Genomic DNA, 17,367 nt, shown 5'->3' with positions numbered 1-17,367 from the left:
GATGATTGGCTTTGGTTGGTGATTACTGTCTGTCTGTATTGGATCCATCTTGTATCTGTCAACTTCAATGAACAACTAACTATTAAGTCTCCATAAATTATATCTTTTTTTATTTTAACCTTTATTTAACTAGGTAAGTCGGTTAAGAACAATTTATTTTCAATGACGGCCCCAGGAACAGTGGGTTAATTGCCTTGTTCAGGGGGCAGAACGACAGATTTGTACCTTGTCAGCTCGGGGGATTCGATCTAGCCACCTTTCGGTTACTAGTCCAACACACTAACCACTAGGTTACCTTCCGCCCCAAAGGCAGCAGGTAACCTACGGTACTATTTTCCTGGAAGTTAATTTAGTAACTCTCTACATAGCAGTCTTCTTCTGCAGTTCCCTCTGGTGCAGTTGAGATCGTTCTCTGGCTGCGTTCCAAATGGCACCCTATTCCCTAGTGCACTACTTTAGATCAGTGCCCTATGGCACCCTATTCCCTAGTGCACTACTTTAGATCAGAGCCCTATGGCACCCTATTCCCTAGTGCACTACTTTAGACCAGAGCCCTATGGCACCCTATTCCCTATATAGTGCACTACTTTAGGCCAGAGCCCTTTGGCACCCTATTCCCTATATAGTGCACTACTTTAGATCACAGCCTTATGGCACCCTATTCCCTATATAGTGCACTACTTTAGATCACAGCCCTATGGCACCCTATTCCCTATATAGTGCACTACTTTAGATCAGAGGCTACATGGCACCCTATATATAGTGCACTACTTTAGACTAGAGCCCTATGGCACCCTATTCCCTTTGTAGTGCATACTTTTGACCAGGGGCCAATAACGAATAGGGTGCCTTTTGGAACGTTCTCCAGTTTGTGTCCCTAACAGCATATTTCTAAAATATGGATCACTTTTTTTCCCCTCAGATGTCCCACTCCATCCTTCCCAGCCCTCAACATGTGCTCAGCTTAGAAGGCATTATTAGGTCACAACCATGCTTTTCACTAGAAGCTAGATTTTAACAGACAAACGGCACGTTGAACGGCATGAGGTAACAAGCTCCATTCTGGTTCTGCTGTGTTTATTTACCCAGTCTGTTTGGAAGAAAGGAGTGATAGGCTAGCTGTACTGGCAGAGAGGAGGGAGCGCTAGGCTAGCTGTACTGGCAGAGAGGAGGGAGCGCTAGGCTAGCTGTACTGGCAGAGAGGAGGGAGCGCTAGGCTAGCTGTACTGGCAGAGAGGAGGGAGCGCTAGGCTAGCTGTACTGGCAGAGAGGGAGCGCTAGGCTAGCTGTACTGGCAGAGAGGAGGGAGCGCTAGGCTAGCTGTACTGGCAGAGAGGAGGGAGCGCTAGGCTAGCTGTACTGGCAGAGAGGAGGGAGCGCTAGGCTAGCTGTACTGGCAGAGAGGAGGGAGCGCTAGGCTAGCTGTACTGGCAGAGAAGAGGGAGCGCTAGGCTAGCTGTACTGGCAGAGAAGAGGGAGCGCTAGGCTAGCTGTACTGGCAGAGAGGGAGCGCTAGGCTAGCTGTACTGGCAGAGAGGAGGGAGCGCTAGGCTAGCTGTACTGGCAGAGAGGAGGGAGCGCTAGGCTAGCTGTACTGGCAGAGAGGAGGGAGCGCTAGGCTAGCTACTGGCAGAGAGGAGGGAGCGCTAGGCTAGCTGTACTGGCAGAGAGGAGGGAGCTCTAGGCTAGCTGTACTGTTCTAGCAGAGAGGAGGAAGCTCTAGGCTAGCTGTACTGGCAGAGAGGAGGGAGCTCTACGCCAGCTGTACTGGCAGAGAGGAGGGAGCGCTAGGCTAGCTGTACTGTTCTAGCAGAGAGGGAGCTCTAGGCTAGCTGTACTGTTCTAGCAGAGAGGAGGGAGCGCTAGGCTAGCTGTACTGTTCTAGCAGAGAGGAGGGAGCGCTAGGCTAGCTGTACTGTTCTAGCAGAGAGGAGGGAGCGCTAGGCTAGCTGTACTGGCAGAGAGGAGGAAGCTCTAGGCTAGCTGTACTGGCAGAGAGGAGGGAGCTCTAGGCTAGCTGTACTGGCAGAGAGGAGGGAGCGCTAGGCTAGCTGTACTGTTCTAGCAGAGAGGAGGGAGCTCTAGGCTAGCTGTACAGTTCTAGCAGAGAGGAGGAAGCGCTAGGCTAGCTGTACGGTTATAGCAGAGAGGAGGAAACTCTAGGCTAGCTATTACTGTTCTATCAGAGAGGAGGAAGCTCTAGGCTAGCTGTACTGTTCTAGCAGAGAGGAGGAAGCTCTAGGCTAGCTGTACTGTTCTAGCAGAGAGGAGGAAGCTCTAGGCTAGCTGTACTGGCAGAGAGGAGGGAGCGCTAGGCTAGCTGTACTGTTCTAGCAGAGAGGAGGGAGCGCTAGGCTAGCTGTACTGTTCTAGCAGAGAGGAGGGAGCGCTAGGCTAGCTGTACTGTTCTAGCAGAGAGGAGGGAGCGCTAGGCTAGCTGTTCCAAAGATGTTCCCCTTGACTCTTTCCACATTTTGTTATGTTACAGCCTTATTCTAAAATTGATTAAATCATTTTTTATTTTTTTTTACTCATCAATCTACACACAATACCCCATAATGACATCACAATGACGAAGCAAAAACAGGTTTTTAGACATGTTTGCTAATTTATAAAAGAAATTAAACTGAAATATCACATTTACATAAGTATTCAGACCCCTTTACTCAGTATTTTGTTGAAGCACCTTTGGCAGCGATTACAGCCTTGAGTCTTCTTGGGTATGCTGCTACAAGCTTGGCACACCTGTATTTGGGGAGTTTCTCCCATTCGTCTCTGCAGATCCTCTCAAGCTCTGTCAGGTTGGATGGGGAGCGTCGCTGCACAGCTATTTTCAGGTCTCTACAGAGATGTTTGATCGGGTTCAAGTTCGGGCTCTGGCTGGGCCACTCATGGACATTCAGAGACTTGTCCTGAAGCCACTCCTGCGTTGTCTTGGCAGTGTGCTTAGGGTTGTTGTCCTGTTGGAAGGTGAACCTTCGCCTCAGTCTGATGTCCTGAGCGCTCTGGAGCATGTTTTCATCAAGGATCTCTCTGTACTTTGCTCTGTTCATCTTTGTGTGGATCCTGTCAAGTCTTCCAGTCCCTGCCACTGAAAAACACCCCCACAGCATGATGCTGCCACCACCATGCTTCACCGAAGGGATGGTGGAAACAGGATGCACTTTCAACTGTGGGACCTTTATAATATAGACAAGTTGTGTGCCTTTCCAAATCCATGTTTTTTACATTTGCAAAAATGTAAAAAAAAAAAACTGGTTTTGCTTTGTCATTATGGGGTATTGTGATGCCATTATGGGGTATTGTTATGTCATTATGGGGTATTGTGTGTAGAATGCTGAGCGTTTTATTGAATACATTTTAGAATAAGCCTGTAACTTAACAAAATGTGGATAAAGTCTCTCTGGTTGAGAGAATGCCAAGAGTGCAAAGCTGTCATCAAGGCAAAGGGTGGCTACTTGGAAGAATCTAAAATATATTTTGATTTAACACTTTTTTTGGTTACTACATGATTCCATATGTTATTTCAAAGTTTCAATGTCTTTACTACTATTCTACAATGTAGAAAATAGTAAATGAGTAGGTGTCAACGTGTGTGTGTGCGCACATACATACGTACATACATACACTGTCGTTCAAAAGTTTTGGGGTCATTTAGAAATGTCCTTGTTTTTGAAACAAAAGAAGAAAAAAAGTCCATCTAAAATAACATCAAATTGATCAGAAATACATTATAGACATTGTTACTTTTGTAAATGACTGTTGTAGCTGGAAACTGCTGATTAAAAAAAATATATATTGACTATCTACATAGGTGTAGGAAGAAACTTAGATGACCAACAGGGTCAGATAATAACCATGAAGGTTATAGTGGAGGGTCAGATAATAACCATGAAGGTTATAGTAGAGGGGGTCAGATAATAACCATGAAGGTTATAGTAGAGGGGGTCAGATAATAACCATGAAGGTTATAGTAGAGGGGGTCAGATAATAACCATGAAGGTTAAAGTAGAGGGTCAGATAATAACCATGAAGGTTATAGTGGAGGGGGTCAGGTAATAACCATGAAGATTATAGAGGGGGTCAGATAATAACCATGAAGGTTAAAGTAGAGGGTCAGATAATAACCATGAAGATTATAGTGGAGGGGGTCAGATAATAACCATGAAGGTTATAGTAGAGGGGGTCAGATAATAACCATGAAGGTTATAGAGGAGGGGGGTCAGATAATAACCATGAAGGTTATAGTAGAGGGGGTCAGATAATAACCATGAAGGTTATAGTAGAGGGGGTCAGATAACCATGAAGGTTATAGTAGAGGGGGTCAGATAATAACCATGAAGGTTATAGTAGAGGGGGTCAGATAATAACCATGAAGGTTATAGTGGAGGGGGGTCAGATAATAACCATGAAGGTTATAGTAGAGGGGGTCAGATGATAACCATGACGGTTATAGTAGAGGGGGTCAGATAATAACCATGAAGGTTATAGTAGAGGGGGTCAGATAATAACCATGAAGGTTATAGTAGAGGGGGTCAGATAATAACCATGAAGGTTATACTAGAGGGGGTCAGATAATAACCATGAAGGTTATAGTAGAGGGGGTCAGATAATAACCATGAAGGTTATAGTAGAGGGGGTCAGATAATAACAATGAAGGTTATAGTAGAGGGGGTCAGATAATAACCATGAAGGTTATAGTAGAGGGGGTCAGATAATAACCATGAAGGTTATAGTAGAGGGGGTCAGATAATAACAATGAAGGTTATAGTAGAGGGGGTCAGATAATAACAATGAAGGTTATAGTAGAGGGGGTCAGATAATAACCATGAAGGTTATAGTAGAGGGGGTCAGATAATAACCATGAAGGTTATAGTGGAGGGGGTCAGATAATAACCATGAAGGTTATAGTAGAGGGGGTCAGATGATAACCATGACGGTTATAGTAGAGGGGGGTCAGATAATAACCATGAAGGTTATAGTGGAGGGGGTCAGATAATAACCATGAAGGTTATAGAGGGGGTCAGATAATAACCATGAAGGTTATAGTAGAGGGGGTCAGATGATAACCATGAAGGTTATAGTAGAGGGGGTCAGATAATAACCATGAAGGTTATAGAGGAGGGGGTCAGATAATAACCATGAAGGTTATAGTAGAGGGGGTCAGATAATAACCATGAAGGTTATAGTAGAGGGGGTCAGATAACCATGAAGGTTATAGTAGAGGGGGTCAGATAATAACCATGAAGGTTATAGTAGAGGGGGGTCAGATAATAACCATGAAGGTTATAGTGGAGGGGGTCAGATAATAACCATGAAGGTTATAGTAGAGGGGGTCAGATGATAACCATGACGGTTATAGTAGAGGGGGTCAGATAATAACCATGAAGGTTATAGTAGAGGGGGTCAGATAATAACCATGAAGGTTATAGTAGAGGGGGTCAGATAATAACCATGAAGGTTATACTAGAGGGGGGTCAGATAATAACCATGAAGGTTATAGTAGAGGGGGTCAGATAATAACCATGAAGGTTATAGTAGAGGGGGTCAGATAATAACCATGAAGGTTATAGTGGAGGGGGTCAGATAATAACCATGAAGGTTATAGTAGAGGGGGTCAGATAATAACCATGAAGGTTATAGTAGAGGGGGTCAGATAATAACCATGAAGGTTATAGTAGAGGGGGTCAGATAATAACCATGAAGGTTATAGTAGAGGGGGTCAGATAATAACAATGAAGGTTATAGTAGAGGGGGTCAGATAATAACCATGAAGGTTATAGTAGAGGGGGTCAGATAATAACCATGAAGGTTATAGTAGAGGGGGTCAGATAATAACAATGAAGGTTATAGTAGAGGGGGTCAGATAATAACAATGAAGGTTATAGTAGATGGGGTCAGATAATAACCATGAAGGTTATAGTAGAGGGGGTCAGATGATAACCATGACGGTTATAGTAGAGGGTCTAGACAGCACCGTGTGTACAGAACAGACAGGAGGCGTCCATCCACCTTGTATTTCTCCATAGATAACATGCGTAGCTACTAGCACCAGATGACAAAAGCTTAGTCAGATAATCCTCTTGTCAGCCATCTGCCCATGGCCGTCCCACACCGGCCCTCTAAAATTAAACCACAAAACCAGGGCACTAGCAACAGCTGCTAACATCTGTAACTAGCCAGGTACTTCCGTTGGAAAAACAGATAGGCCTACATGTGTTGCAGTAGCTGTTTGGGTTGGATTTTATTCATTTAAATCACAGCAAATACTATTTATCATGATATGTACATTATGATATGGTTTGATTTGACCTAATATGTTCGATATTTGTACATATAGAAATGGTAGGTTTTCAGTTAGATTATAATGCAATGCTAGATGAGCGTGTCCCGACGATCGCTGTGGATATCTGCTGCCTTTAAGCTGTTGTTGTTGTGTTTCAGATAGGTTCACCAGTAGTGAGTGGTGAGAATGTCTTTACTTGAAGTCCAATCAACACATGGCATACGATACTGTTTGTTTTGTATTTTTGAAACATCATAAAACATCTGCATACAGTAGATTATATTGTTGCTCTTAAACAAAGTGGTAGTCCATCAAGTGGAGGTGGACGAGTTCAGTAGACCACCCTAGTAATAGACTACTGAGTTCAGTAGACCACCCTGGTAATAGACTACTGAGTTTAGTAGACCACCCTGGTAATAGACTACTGAGTTCAGTAGACCACCCTGGTAATAGACTACTGAGTTCAGTAGACCACCCTGGTAATAGACTACTGAGTTCAGTAGACCACCCTGGTAATAGACTACTGAGTTCAGTAGACCACCCTGGTAATAGACTACTGAGTTCAGTAGACCACCCTGGTAATAGACTACTGAGTTCAGTAGACCACCCTGGTAATAGACTACTGAGTTCAGTAGACCACCCTGGTAATAGACTACTGAGTTCAGTAGACCACCCTGGTAATATACTACTGAGTTTAGTAGACCACCCTGGTAATAGACTACTGAGTTCAGTAGACCACCCTGGTAATAGACTACTGAGTTCAGTAGACCACCCTGGTAATAGACTACTGAGTTCAGTAGACCACCCTGGTAATAGACTACTGAGTTCAGTAGACCACCCTGGTAATAGACTACTGAGTTTAGTAGACCACCCTGGTAATAGACTACTGAGTTCAGTAGACCACCCTGGTAATAGACTACTGAGTTCAGTAGACCACCCTGGTAATAGACTACTGAGTTCAGTAGACCACCCTAGTAATAGACTACTGAGTAAGGTCTGGAGCAAGGACTGTCTAGCTCTGCAACTGACCTGGCCCGCAGTCCTTTCTCTGTATCTCTGACTTTCAGACAGACCCATTGACATACAGGTGAAACCTGCCTTAATCTCTTTGGCCTAGTGAACACTTCCTCTAGCAGGTGTAGTCCAATCAGGACCACCTGGGATGTTTACCGGCAGTACAGTTGGTTTTTATCACTTTCTCAAAATCTAGAACCTGTCATTCAGATATTTCTGTTTAATTCCACCAGGCACCACCCTTACTACTCAAAATTACTATAAGAAAATATTCTGCTCTGTATTATTCAATGTATATGCTTGTTGGGAAATATTTTAAGTCCCCATTCATAAACATAATCAAAGGAAGGTTGATATAGCACCGAATTGTAGTTTCAGTGTGACATTGAAATATAATACTAAATACTGTATCCATGTACCTTAATTGGAAAAATAAAAGTTTGTGGTTACTGAATATATTTTTGGAGAAGAAAGTTGCAGGTCTATGACCGACTGCTTCCTGTACGCCGTAGGAGCGCGTCATAGAACGTCACATCCTATTTTTAAAACGTGTGAAGAGAGGGAAAGCACATGACTGCACCTCTGACTGAGTAAGTCATCACAGTCAATATAACAATATAATAATATCCCCCTTCCTGACTGAGCCTGGGGGGGGGGGTGTAGACTCAGTTACACCTCAGTTACACCACGTGCTGTCAACCAGTATATGACTCATACAGGGTTTAATATAAGATATTTGATATACAGTGCATTCGGGAAGTATTCAGACCCCTTGACTTTTTCCACATTTTGTGATGCTACAGCCTTATTCTAAATTGGATAAAAAAATGTTTTTTCTCATCTACACACAATACCCCATGCATTTATTATTATACTTTTTTTTAATAATAATAGTGTTTATCATGATTTTTGAATGATTACCTCATCTTTGTACCCCACACATAAAATGAAGGTCCCCCAGTCGAGCAGTGAATTTCAAACAAAGATTCAACCACAAAGACCAGGGAGGTTTTCCAATGCCTCGCAAAGAAGGGCCCCTATTGGTAGATGGCTTTTTAAAAAAGCAGACATATCCCTTTGAGCATGGTGATGTTATTAATTACACTTTGGATGGTGTATCAACACACTCAGTCATTACAAAAGATACAGGTGTCCTTCCTAACTCAGTTGCTGGAGAGGAAGGAAACCGCTCAGAGATTTTACCATGTGGCCAATGGTGACTTTAAAACAGTTACAGAGTGTAATGGCTGTGACAGGAGAAAATTGAGGATGGATCAACAACATTGTAGTTACTCCACAATACTAACCTAAATGACAGAGTGAAAAGAAGGAAGCTTGTACAGACTACAAATATTCAAAAACATGCATCCTGTTTGCAATAATGTACAAAAGTAAAACTGCAAAAAATGTGGCAAAGAAATTAACTTTATGTCCTGATTACAAAGCATTATGTTTGTGGCAAATCCAACACAACACATCAGTGAGTACCACTCTTCATATTTTGAAGCATGGTGGTGGCTGCATCATGTTCTGGGTATGCTTGTTATCGGCAAGGACTAGGGCGTTTTTTTAGGATACAAATAAATGGAATATAGCGAAGCACAGGCAAAATCCTAGAGGAAAACCTAGTTCAGTCTGCTTCCCAACAGACACTGGGAAAGAAATTCACCTTTCAGCAGGACAATAACCTAAAACACAAGGCCAAATATACACTGGAGTTGCTTACCAAGACGACATTGAATGTTCCTGAGTGGTCTAGTTACAGTTTTGACTTAAATTGGCTTAAATCTATGGCAAGACTTGAAAATGTCTGTCTAACTATGACCAACAACCAATCTGACTATCACGTTTCAAGGTAAGACCCAGATGCAAACAACGTCGAATTAACAAACAGTTTATTAATCCAACAGGGGCAAGCAAAAGACAGGTCAAGGGCATGCAGGGCTCAGTAATCCAGATTGGTGGGGCAAAGGTACAGAACATTTCTAAACATTTCTAAAAACATGTTTTCACTTTGTAATTATGGGGTATTGTGTGTAGATGGGTGAAATGTTTTATTTATTTAGTCCGTTTTGAATTCCGGCTGTAACACAACATAATGTGGAATTATTTAAGTGGTATGAAAACTCACTGCCTCATGTTGTGAAATGAGGCGCGATATCTCCTAGGCACTTTCAACGTCATTTCAATAAATAAATAAATAAATAAATAAATAATCTATGTGATGATGTTGAATCAACGTGGAAAACTGATTGGATTTGCAAACAGTTATTGACATAAGGGAATTGTCTTTTTTTTGTTCACCCAACTTTGAACCCAAATTCAAAGTCATGGTGACATTTTGTGTTGATTTTACAATGAATTCACGTTAGTTAATAACTCAACCAAATGTAAATCAAAACTACAGGTTGAACTGACGTCTGTGCCCAGTGGGTAGCCTCTGTGGTAGAACAGTCTGTTACATTAGACATCTTCTAGTCTCTCTCTGTGGTAGAACAGTCTGTTACATTAGATATCTTCTAGTCTCTCTCTGTGGTAGAACAGTCTGTTACATTAGATATCTTCTAGTCTCTCTCTGTGGTAGAACAGTCTGTTACATTAGATATCTTCTAGTCTCTCTCTGTGGTAGAACAGTCTGTTACATTAGACATCTTCTAGTCTCTCTCTGTGGTAGAACAGTCTGTTACATTAGATATCTTCTAGTCTCTCTCTGTGGTAGAACAGTCTGTTACATTAGACATCTTCTAGTCTCTCTCTGTGGTAGAACAGTCTGTTACATTAGATATCTTCTAGTCTCTCTCTGTGGTAGAACAGTCTGTTACATTAGATATCTTCTAGTCTCTCTCTGTGGTAGAACAGTCTGTTACATTAGATATCTTCTAGTCTCTCTCTGTGGTAGAACAGTCTGTTACATTAGATATCTTCTAGTCTCTCTCTGTGGGAAAAAGTCTCACATTTTGTGGGGTGAGAGCAGCGGTAGACAAGGTCTGTCTAAGATGTCTGTTGTGGCTGTGAAGTAAAGGAGCGGAAGCTAGGATACGTCACCAGACTAACACTGCTCTGAGGACACTGCTCCACCCCCCCCCCCCCTTTCCACTGAGCTGAGACTTCTAGCGACTGAGCCTCCTAGTGAGACGCCTGGATCCTGACAAGCAGTCTTCTTCTTCCACCTCCGTCAGGATGAAGAACCAAAATAAAAAAAGACGGTGTATTTTCCTCTTAGTCTCCCTGGTTACACTTGTTTCTCCCTCTCTGGGTAGGTTTTCTTTTCTCTGTTCTGTTCGTGATACTAGGACTTCACTGGAGTTCCTGTACCTTCTGTGTCTGTATGTGTGTTTGTGGTGTGAGATGTACTATTTTATTGACCTCTGTTGACATTGAACTGTCCTTATTTATTTCTGCTGCCCTGCCGTTTCAGCAAGTGAGTACAATAATTGTATTAGAATATTCAGATAAATATTACCACAGGTGTTAGAAGTATTGAATTGATTATGATAGCATGTGTTATAAAGTGTGAACTGGACACTACCTATAGCATGTGTTATAAAGTGTGAACTGGACACTACCTATAACATGTGTTATAAAGTGTGAACTGGACACTACCCATAGCATGTGTTATAAAGTGTGAACTGGACACTACCTATAACATGTGTTATAAAGTGTGAACTGGACACTACCTATAGCATGTGTTATAAAGTGTGAACTGGACACTACCTATAACATGTGTTATAAAGTGTGAACTGGACACTACCTATAACATGTGTTATAAAGTGTGAACTGGACACTACCCATAGCATGTGTTATAAAGTGTGAACTGGACACTACCTATAACATGTGTTATAAAGTGTGAACTGGACACTACCTAGAGCATGTGTTATAAAGTGTGAACTGGACACTATGATAGTATGTGTTATAAAGTGTGAACTGGACACTACCTATAGCATGTGTTATGAAGTGTGAACTGGACACTGATAGCATGTGTTATAAAGTGTGAACTGGACACTACCTATAGCATGTGTTATAAAGTGTGAACTGGACACTACCTACAGCATGTGTTATAAAGTGTGAACTGGACACTACCTATAGCATGTGTTATAAAGTGTGAACTGGACACTACCTATAGCATGTGTTATAAAGTGTGAACTGGACACTACCTATAGCATGTGTTATAAAGTGTGAACTGGACACTACCTATAGCATGTGTTATAAAGTGTGAACTGGACACTACCTACAGCATGTGTTATAAAGTGTGAACTGGACACTATGATAGCATGTGTTATAAAGTGTGAACTGGACACTACCTATAGCATGTGTTATAAAGTGTGAACTGGACACTACCTATAGCATGTGTTATAAAGTGTGAACTGGACACTACCTATAGCATGTGTTATAAAGTGTGAAACGGATACTATGATAAAGTGTGAACTGGACACTACCTATAACATGTGTTATAAAGTGTGAACTGGACACTACCTATAGCATGTGTTATAAAGTGTGAACTGGACACTACCTATAGCATGTGTTATAAAGTGTGAACTGGACACTACCTATAGCATGTGTTATAAAGTGTGAACTGGACACTACCTATAACATGTGTTATAAAGTGTGAACTGGACACTGATAGCATGTGTTATAAAGTGTGAACTGGACACTACCTATAGCATGTGTTATAAAGTGTGAACTGGACACTACCTATAGCATGTGTTATGAAGTGTGAACTGGACACTACCTACAGCATGTGTTATAAAGTGTGAACTGGACACTACCTATAGCATGTGTTATAAAGTGTGAACTGGACACTACCTATAGCATGTGTTATAAAGTGTGAACTGGACACTACCTATAGCATGTGTTATAAAGTGTGAACTGGACACTACCTATAGCATGTGTTATAAAGTGTGAACTGGACACTACCTATAGCATGTGTTATAAAGTGTGAACTGGACACTACCTATAGCATGTGTTATAAAGTGTGAACTGGACACTACCTATAGCATGTGTTATAAAGTGTGAACTGGACACTGATAGCATGTGTTATAAAGTGTGAACTGGACACTGATAGCATGTGTTATAAAGTGTGAACTGGACACTACCTATAGCATACTTGTTATCTTTAGATTGTCATATAGTTGTTTTTGTTTGTGAACATGCTGTAAAGTGCTGCTTGTTATAAATGACACATTCAACTCTACGTTTCGATTCATTTTTTTCTTCTCCACCTCAGGGCAAACTGACTACGCTCCCTATTTCTATGACAACGGACCGAGCAGCACAAATGGGAATATGGCAATGTTCAGTATCTCAGAAGACACGGAAGTCGGTGAGTGTTGTAAACAATTATATAAATGCGATGATTATTTAGTTAATTATTTGTCATTTTAATGTGGCTAAATTCGAAGAAAATCGCAATGTGGTTGTGATGGATCTTGTGTTTCAAGAGCAGCGTTCTACAGTAGCTAATGATCAGACCTGGTTTAAATACTATTTTATAACATTTTAAATACTATTTTATAACATTTTAAATACTATTTTAAAACATTTTAAATACTATTTTATAACATTTTAAATACTATTTTATAACATTTTAAATACTATTTTATAACATTTTAAATACTATTTTATAACATTTTAAATACTATTTTAAAACATTTTAAATACTATTTTAAAACATTTTAAATACTATTTTATAACATTTTAAATACTATTTTAAAACATTTTAAATACTATTTTATAACATTTTAAATACTATTTTATAACATTTTAAATACTATTTTAAAACATTTTAAATACTATTTTATAACATTTTAAATACTATTTTATAACATTTTAAATACTATTTTAAAACATTTTAAATACTATTTTATAACATTTTCATTTTAAATACTATTTTAAAACATTTAAAATAATTTATGCTTGATTGCAGGGTTTCACAAACTCGGTCCTAGGGTAGGCGCACCTTTAGAGTTGGTTATTTGATTCGGCTGTGTAGTGCTAGAACAAAAACCAAAACCAAAACAGGCAGGGGTTCCCAGGACTGAAATGGTATTTGAACCCAGGTCTTCTAATGATAGACTGATCACATGAGCAGCATTGAGCTGCATCACCATTATGCCCTGCAGTGGAGGTGAACGCACACTAATAGGCTTAGCCAGGAAAACAAGAGAGATGAAGGAGTGGCTGTCAACAGTATAACTAACAATCTGATAATACAATAATACACCATAGAAATAGAATCACTAGAACGGGAAATTCCCATTCGAGTCAATGGGTCTGTCATGACTTAGAAATAGAATGAATGATATACATCTCAGAATGAACTTTAAGTCTAGATCCAGGTTAATGGTATGATTGTCTTTCTTGTGATTATCTTCTGTAAAACTGTAGATATGGGTTGCCTTTCGTGTACTTGATAGGCAATGCTTTAACCAAATTCAGTAACTCTATTATTTGAAGGGTACCTACATGGACACCATAACACATTCATAAGCATTCATACCATATTCATAAGCATTCATACCACATTCATAAGCATTCATACCACATTCATAAACATTCATACCACATTCATAAACATTCATACCACATTCATAAACATTCATACCACATTCATAAGAATTCATACCACTTTCATAACACATTCATAACCATTCATAACCACGTTCATACCACATTCATACACCATTCATAACGCATTCATAACGCATTCATAACACATTCATTCCACATTCATAACACATTCATTCCACATTCATAACACATTCATTCCACATTCATAACACATTCATTCCACATTCATAACAAATTCATAAGAAGGTACTATTTCTGTCTGTGACCCTACAGGAACACAGCTATATATCCTAAACGGTACCGACCCAGAGGGGGATGCCGTGTGGTTTGGCCTGACCTTTCAGAAGGGTACCAGAGAATACATGAGAGTGGACCCTAAGTCAGGAAACATAACTCTCATTCAGGAACTAGACAGAGAGGTGAGTGTAATACAGGGATCTTTGACAACATTATGTCCAGTAATCTCAGGAGAACCAGAACCAAGTCTTGCGTGTGTTGGTGAGTCTGTCGTTACCCACAGTGCTGTTTCAAAGTGCTATTTTAACAACGTGTTCTTTGTTTTGTCAGAAACAAGGTGAAATCTTAGCATTTGTTAGCATAACAGATGGTCGGAATAAGGTGAGCTGAGCTTTGACAACAACATTAATTGCAAATCCATATGCATCCCATGTATAGGCCTATACGCTAATACAATAATCACACCTGGCTTCTCACCTGGGCTGTTGTGATGTCATCTGCTTGGTCCTTCCTTTTAGGTTGTCGAGACGATACGGATGTTTGTCACCGATGCCAATGATGAGCGACCAGAGTTCCAGAACCTGCCTTTCACCGTGGACGTCGCCGAGGTCAGTGTTAAACCCGTCATAAACATGAAGACAGCTCTGTCATTGGTTTAAAATGTGTTTAGAGATAATGTATAAAGATAATGATAGATGTCAATATTGTCATCATGTGTTTAGAGATAATGCGAGTTTCACTACCCCAGGGGGCCTGTATGACATGTCGACAAGTAAAAATGCCCTGTTATTAGAGCTCTGCCAGATATGTACTAGATAAGCACACAGAGGCGATGTTATAATTAATGTCATTGATGTTTGTGTCATCTGCAGGACACTGAAGCTGGAAGCAGCATTTACAGAGTACAAGCGGTGGATAAAGACATAGGCTCTGGAGGCAGTGTCAACTATTACTTACTGGTAGATCATGTCCACAGCCCTGGGTCTGGCTCGTACATAGAAGAACATGTTCTGAAACAGGGAGGGACTCTCTGAACTTGTCAAATAAAACATTTTGCTACGGTTTGCCCTAATGAACACTGTCCTGGTCTGACAGAGAGTTCAGAGTTAGATCAAAGGTTATATGGGGGATCCATTGTCATACTGTAGATAATATGTAATAATATATGTATAAATATACTGTATATATAATAGTGGCCAGTTTATTAGGTTTGGACCCCCCCCCTTTTAGTACCGGTTTGGACCCCCCTTTGCCTCCAGAACAAGCTGAATCCTTCGGGGCCTGGATTCTAGAAGGTGTGGCATTCAAACGTTGCTCAGTTGTTATCAAGGGACCAGACATGTATCAGGAAAAACATTCCCCACACCATTACACCACCAGCCACCAGCCTGTACCGTTAACACCAGCCAGGATGGGGCCTGTACCGTTAACACCAGCCAGGATGGGGCCTGTACCGTTAACACCAGCCAGGATGGGGCCTGTACCGTTAACACCAGCCAGGATGGGGCCTGTACCGTTAACACCAGCCAGGATGGGGCCTGTACCGTTAACACCAGCCAGGATGGGGCCTGTACCGTTAACACCAGCCAGGATGGGGCCTGTACCGTTAACACCAGCAATGGGCAATGGACTCATGCCACTAACACCAAAATCCTGACTCTGCAATCAGCATGACGCAACAGGAACTGTGATTCGTCGGACCGGGCAATGTGTTTTCATACCTTAATTGTCCAGTGTTGGTGATCGTGTGTCCACTGGAGCTGCTTCTTCCTGTTTTCAGCTGATAGCAGTGGAACCCGGTGTGGTCGTCTGCTGTAATAACCCGTCCGTGACAACGATCGACGAGTTGTACTTTCTGAGATGCCGTTCTGCACACCACTGTTGTACTGCGCTATTTGTCTGTTTGTGGCCGGCCTGTTAGCGCCTGTTAGCGACTGTTAGCGACTGTTAGCGCCTGTTAGCGACTGTTAGCGCCTGTTAGCGACTGTTAGCGCCTGTTAGCGACTGTTAGCGCCTGTTAGCGACTGTTAGCGCCTGTTAGCGCCTGTTAGTGCCTGTTAGCGTGCACGATTCTTGCCATTCTCCTACAACCTCTCTCATCAAGAAGCTGTTTTTTGCCCACAGGACTGCCGCTGACTGGATGTTTTTGTTTTGTCGCACCATTCTCAGTAAACCCTGGACATTGTCGTGCGTGAAAAGCCCAGGAGGGCACAGACGATCATATTACGCTCATAGTTGTTTAGTTAATATACTGGCCAAGTTCGATGTATTAGTAGCCAACTAACGTTATGTAGTTAACCTTAGCTAACATACTGGTACATACTGATGTAATGATATGCTTTGCGGTTCATAAAGATAGCGTAACAAATTGTCAGCCAACATAACGTTTTGCCCATTCTAACGTTCAATCGAAACAGTAACTGAATGCCTCGATGCCTGTCTGCCTGCTTTATATACCAAAGTCACGTCCACCTCACTCACTGTCTGTAGGAGCAAACCATTTTCGTGAACAGTTTGCTGTACCTAATAAAGTGGCCACTGAGTGTATATGCCATTTAGCAGACGCGTTGACATTTTACGTACGGTGGTCTCGGGAATCGAACCCACAACCCTGGTGTTACAGCACCATGCTGTACCAACTGAGCTACACTGAACAAAAATATAAACGCAACAAGTAAAGTGTTGGTCCCATGTTTCATGATCTGAAATAAAAGATCCCAGAAATGTTGTGCACAAATTTGTTTACATCCCTGTTAGTGAGCATTTCTCCTTTACCAAGATAATCCATCGACCTGACAGGTGTGGCATATTAAGAAGCTGATTAAACAGCATGATCATTACACAGGTGCACCTTGTTCTTGGGACGATAAAAGGCCACACTAAAGTGTGCAGTTCTGTCACACAACACAATGCCACAGATGTCTCAAGTTTTGAGGGAGCGTGTAATTGGCATGCTGACTGCAGGAATGTCCACCACAGCTGTTGCCAGATAATTGAATGTTCATTTCTCTAACATAAGTCGCTTCCAATGTCCTTTTAGAGAATTTGGCAGCACATCCAACCGATCTCAACCGCAGACCACATGTAACCACGCCAACCAAGGACCTCCACATCCAGCTTCTTCACCTGTGGTATTGTCTGAGACCAGCCACCCAGACAGCTGATGAAACTGTGGGTTTGTCTGAGACCAGCCACCCAGACAGCTGATGAAACTGTGGGTTTGTCTGAGACCAGCCACCCAGACAGCTGATGAAACTGTGGGT

The 17,367-nt window shown here is 41.5% G+C and overlaps 1 protein-coding gene across 1 annotated transcript in view; it reads left to right on the top strand.

Moving 5' to 3' along the window:
• Window positions 1–9,512: 9,512 nt before the first annotated feature.
• LOC106589931 (cadherin-related family member 1) overlaps window positions 9,513–17,367 on the top strand; it is a 56,351-nt gene continuing 48,496 nt past the window's right edge. The window contains exons 1-7 of the mRNA XM_045710225.1: window positions 9,513–10,556; window positions 10,719–10,721; window positions 12,525–12,620; window positions 14,141–14,286; window positions 14,435–14,485; window positions 14,623–14,712; window positions 14,977–15,063. Coding sequence (XP_045566181.1) covers window positions 10,481–10,556; window positions 10,719–10,721; window positions 12,525–12,620; window positions 14,141–14,286; window positions 14,435–14,485; window positions 14,623–14,712; window positions 14,977–15,063 — 549 coding nt within the window. The 5' untranslated portion in view covers window positions 9,513–10,480. The remainder of the gene's footprint in view (window positions 10,557–10,718; window positions 10,722–12,524; window positions 12,621–14,140; window positions 14,287–14,434; window positions 14,486–14,622; window positions 14,713–14,976; window positions 15,064–17,367) is intronic.

This window comes from Salmo salar, chromosome ssa28 (assembly GCF_905237065.1).
Source record: "Salmo salar chromosome ssa28, Ssal_v3.1, whole genome shotgun sequence".
NCBI lineage: Eukaryota > Metazoa > Chordata > Actinopteri > Salmoniformes > Salmonidae > Salmo > Salmo salar.
Note: the sequence above shows the minus strand (reverse complement) of the source record. Positions and strands in the feature narration are given on the sequence as shown.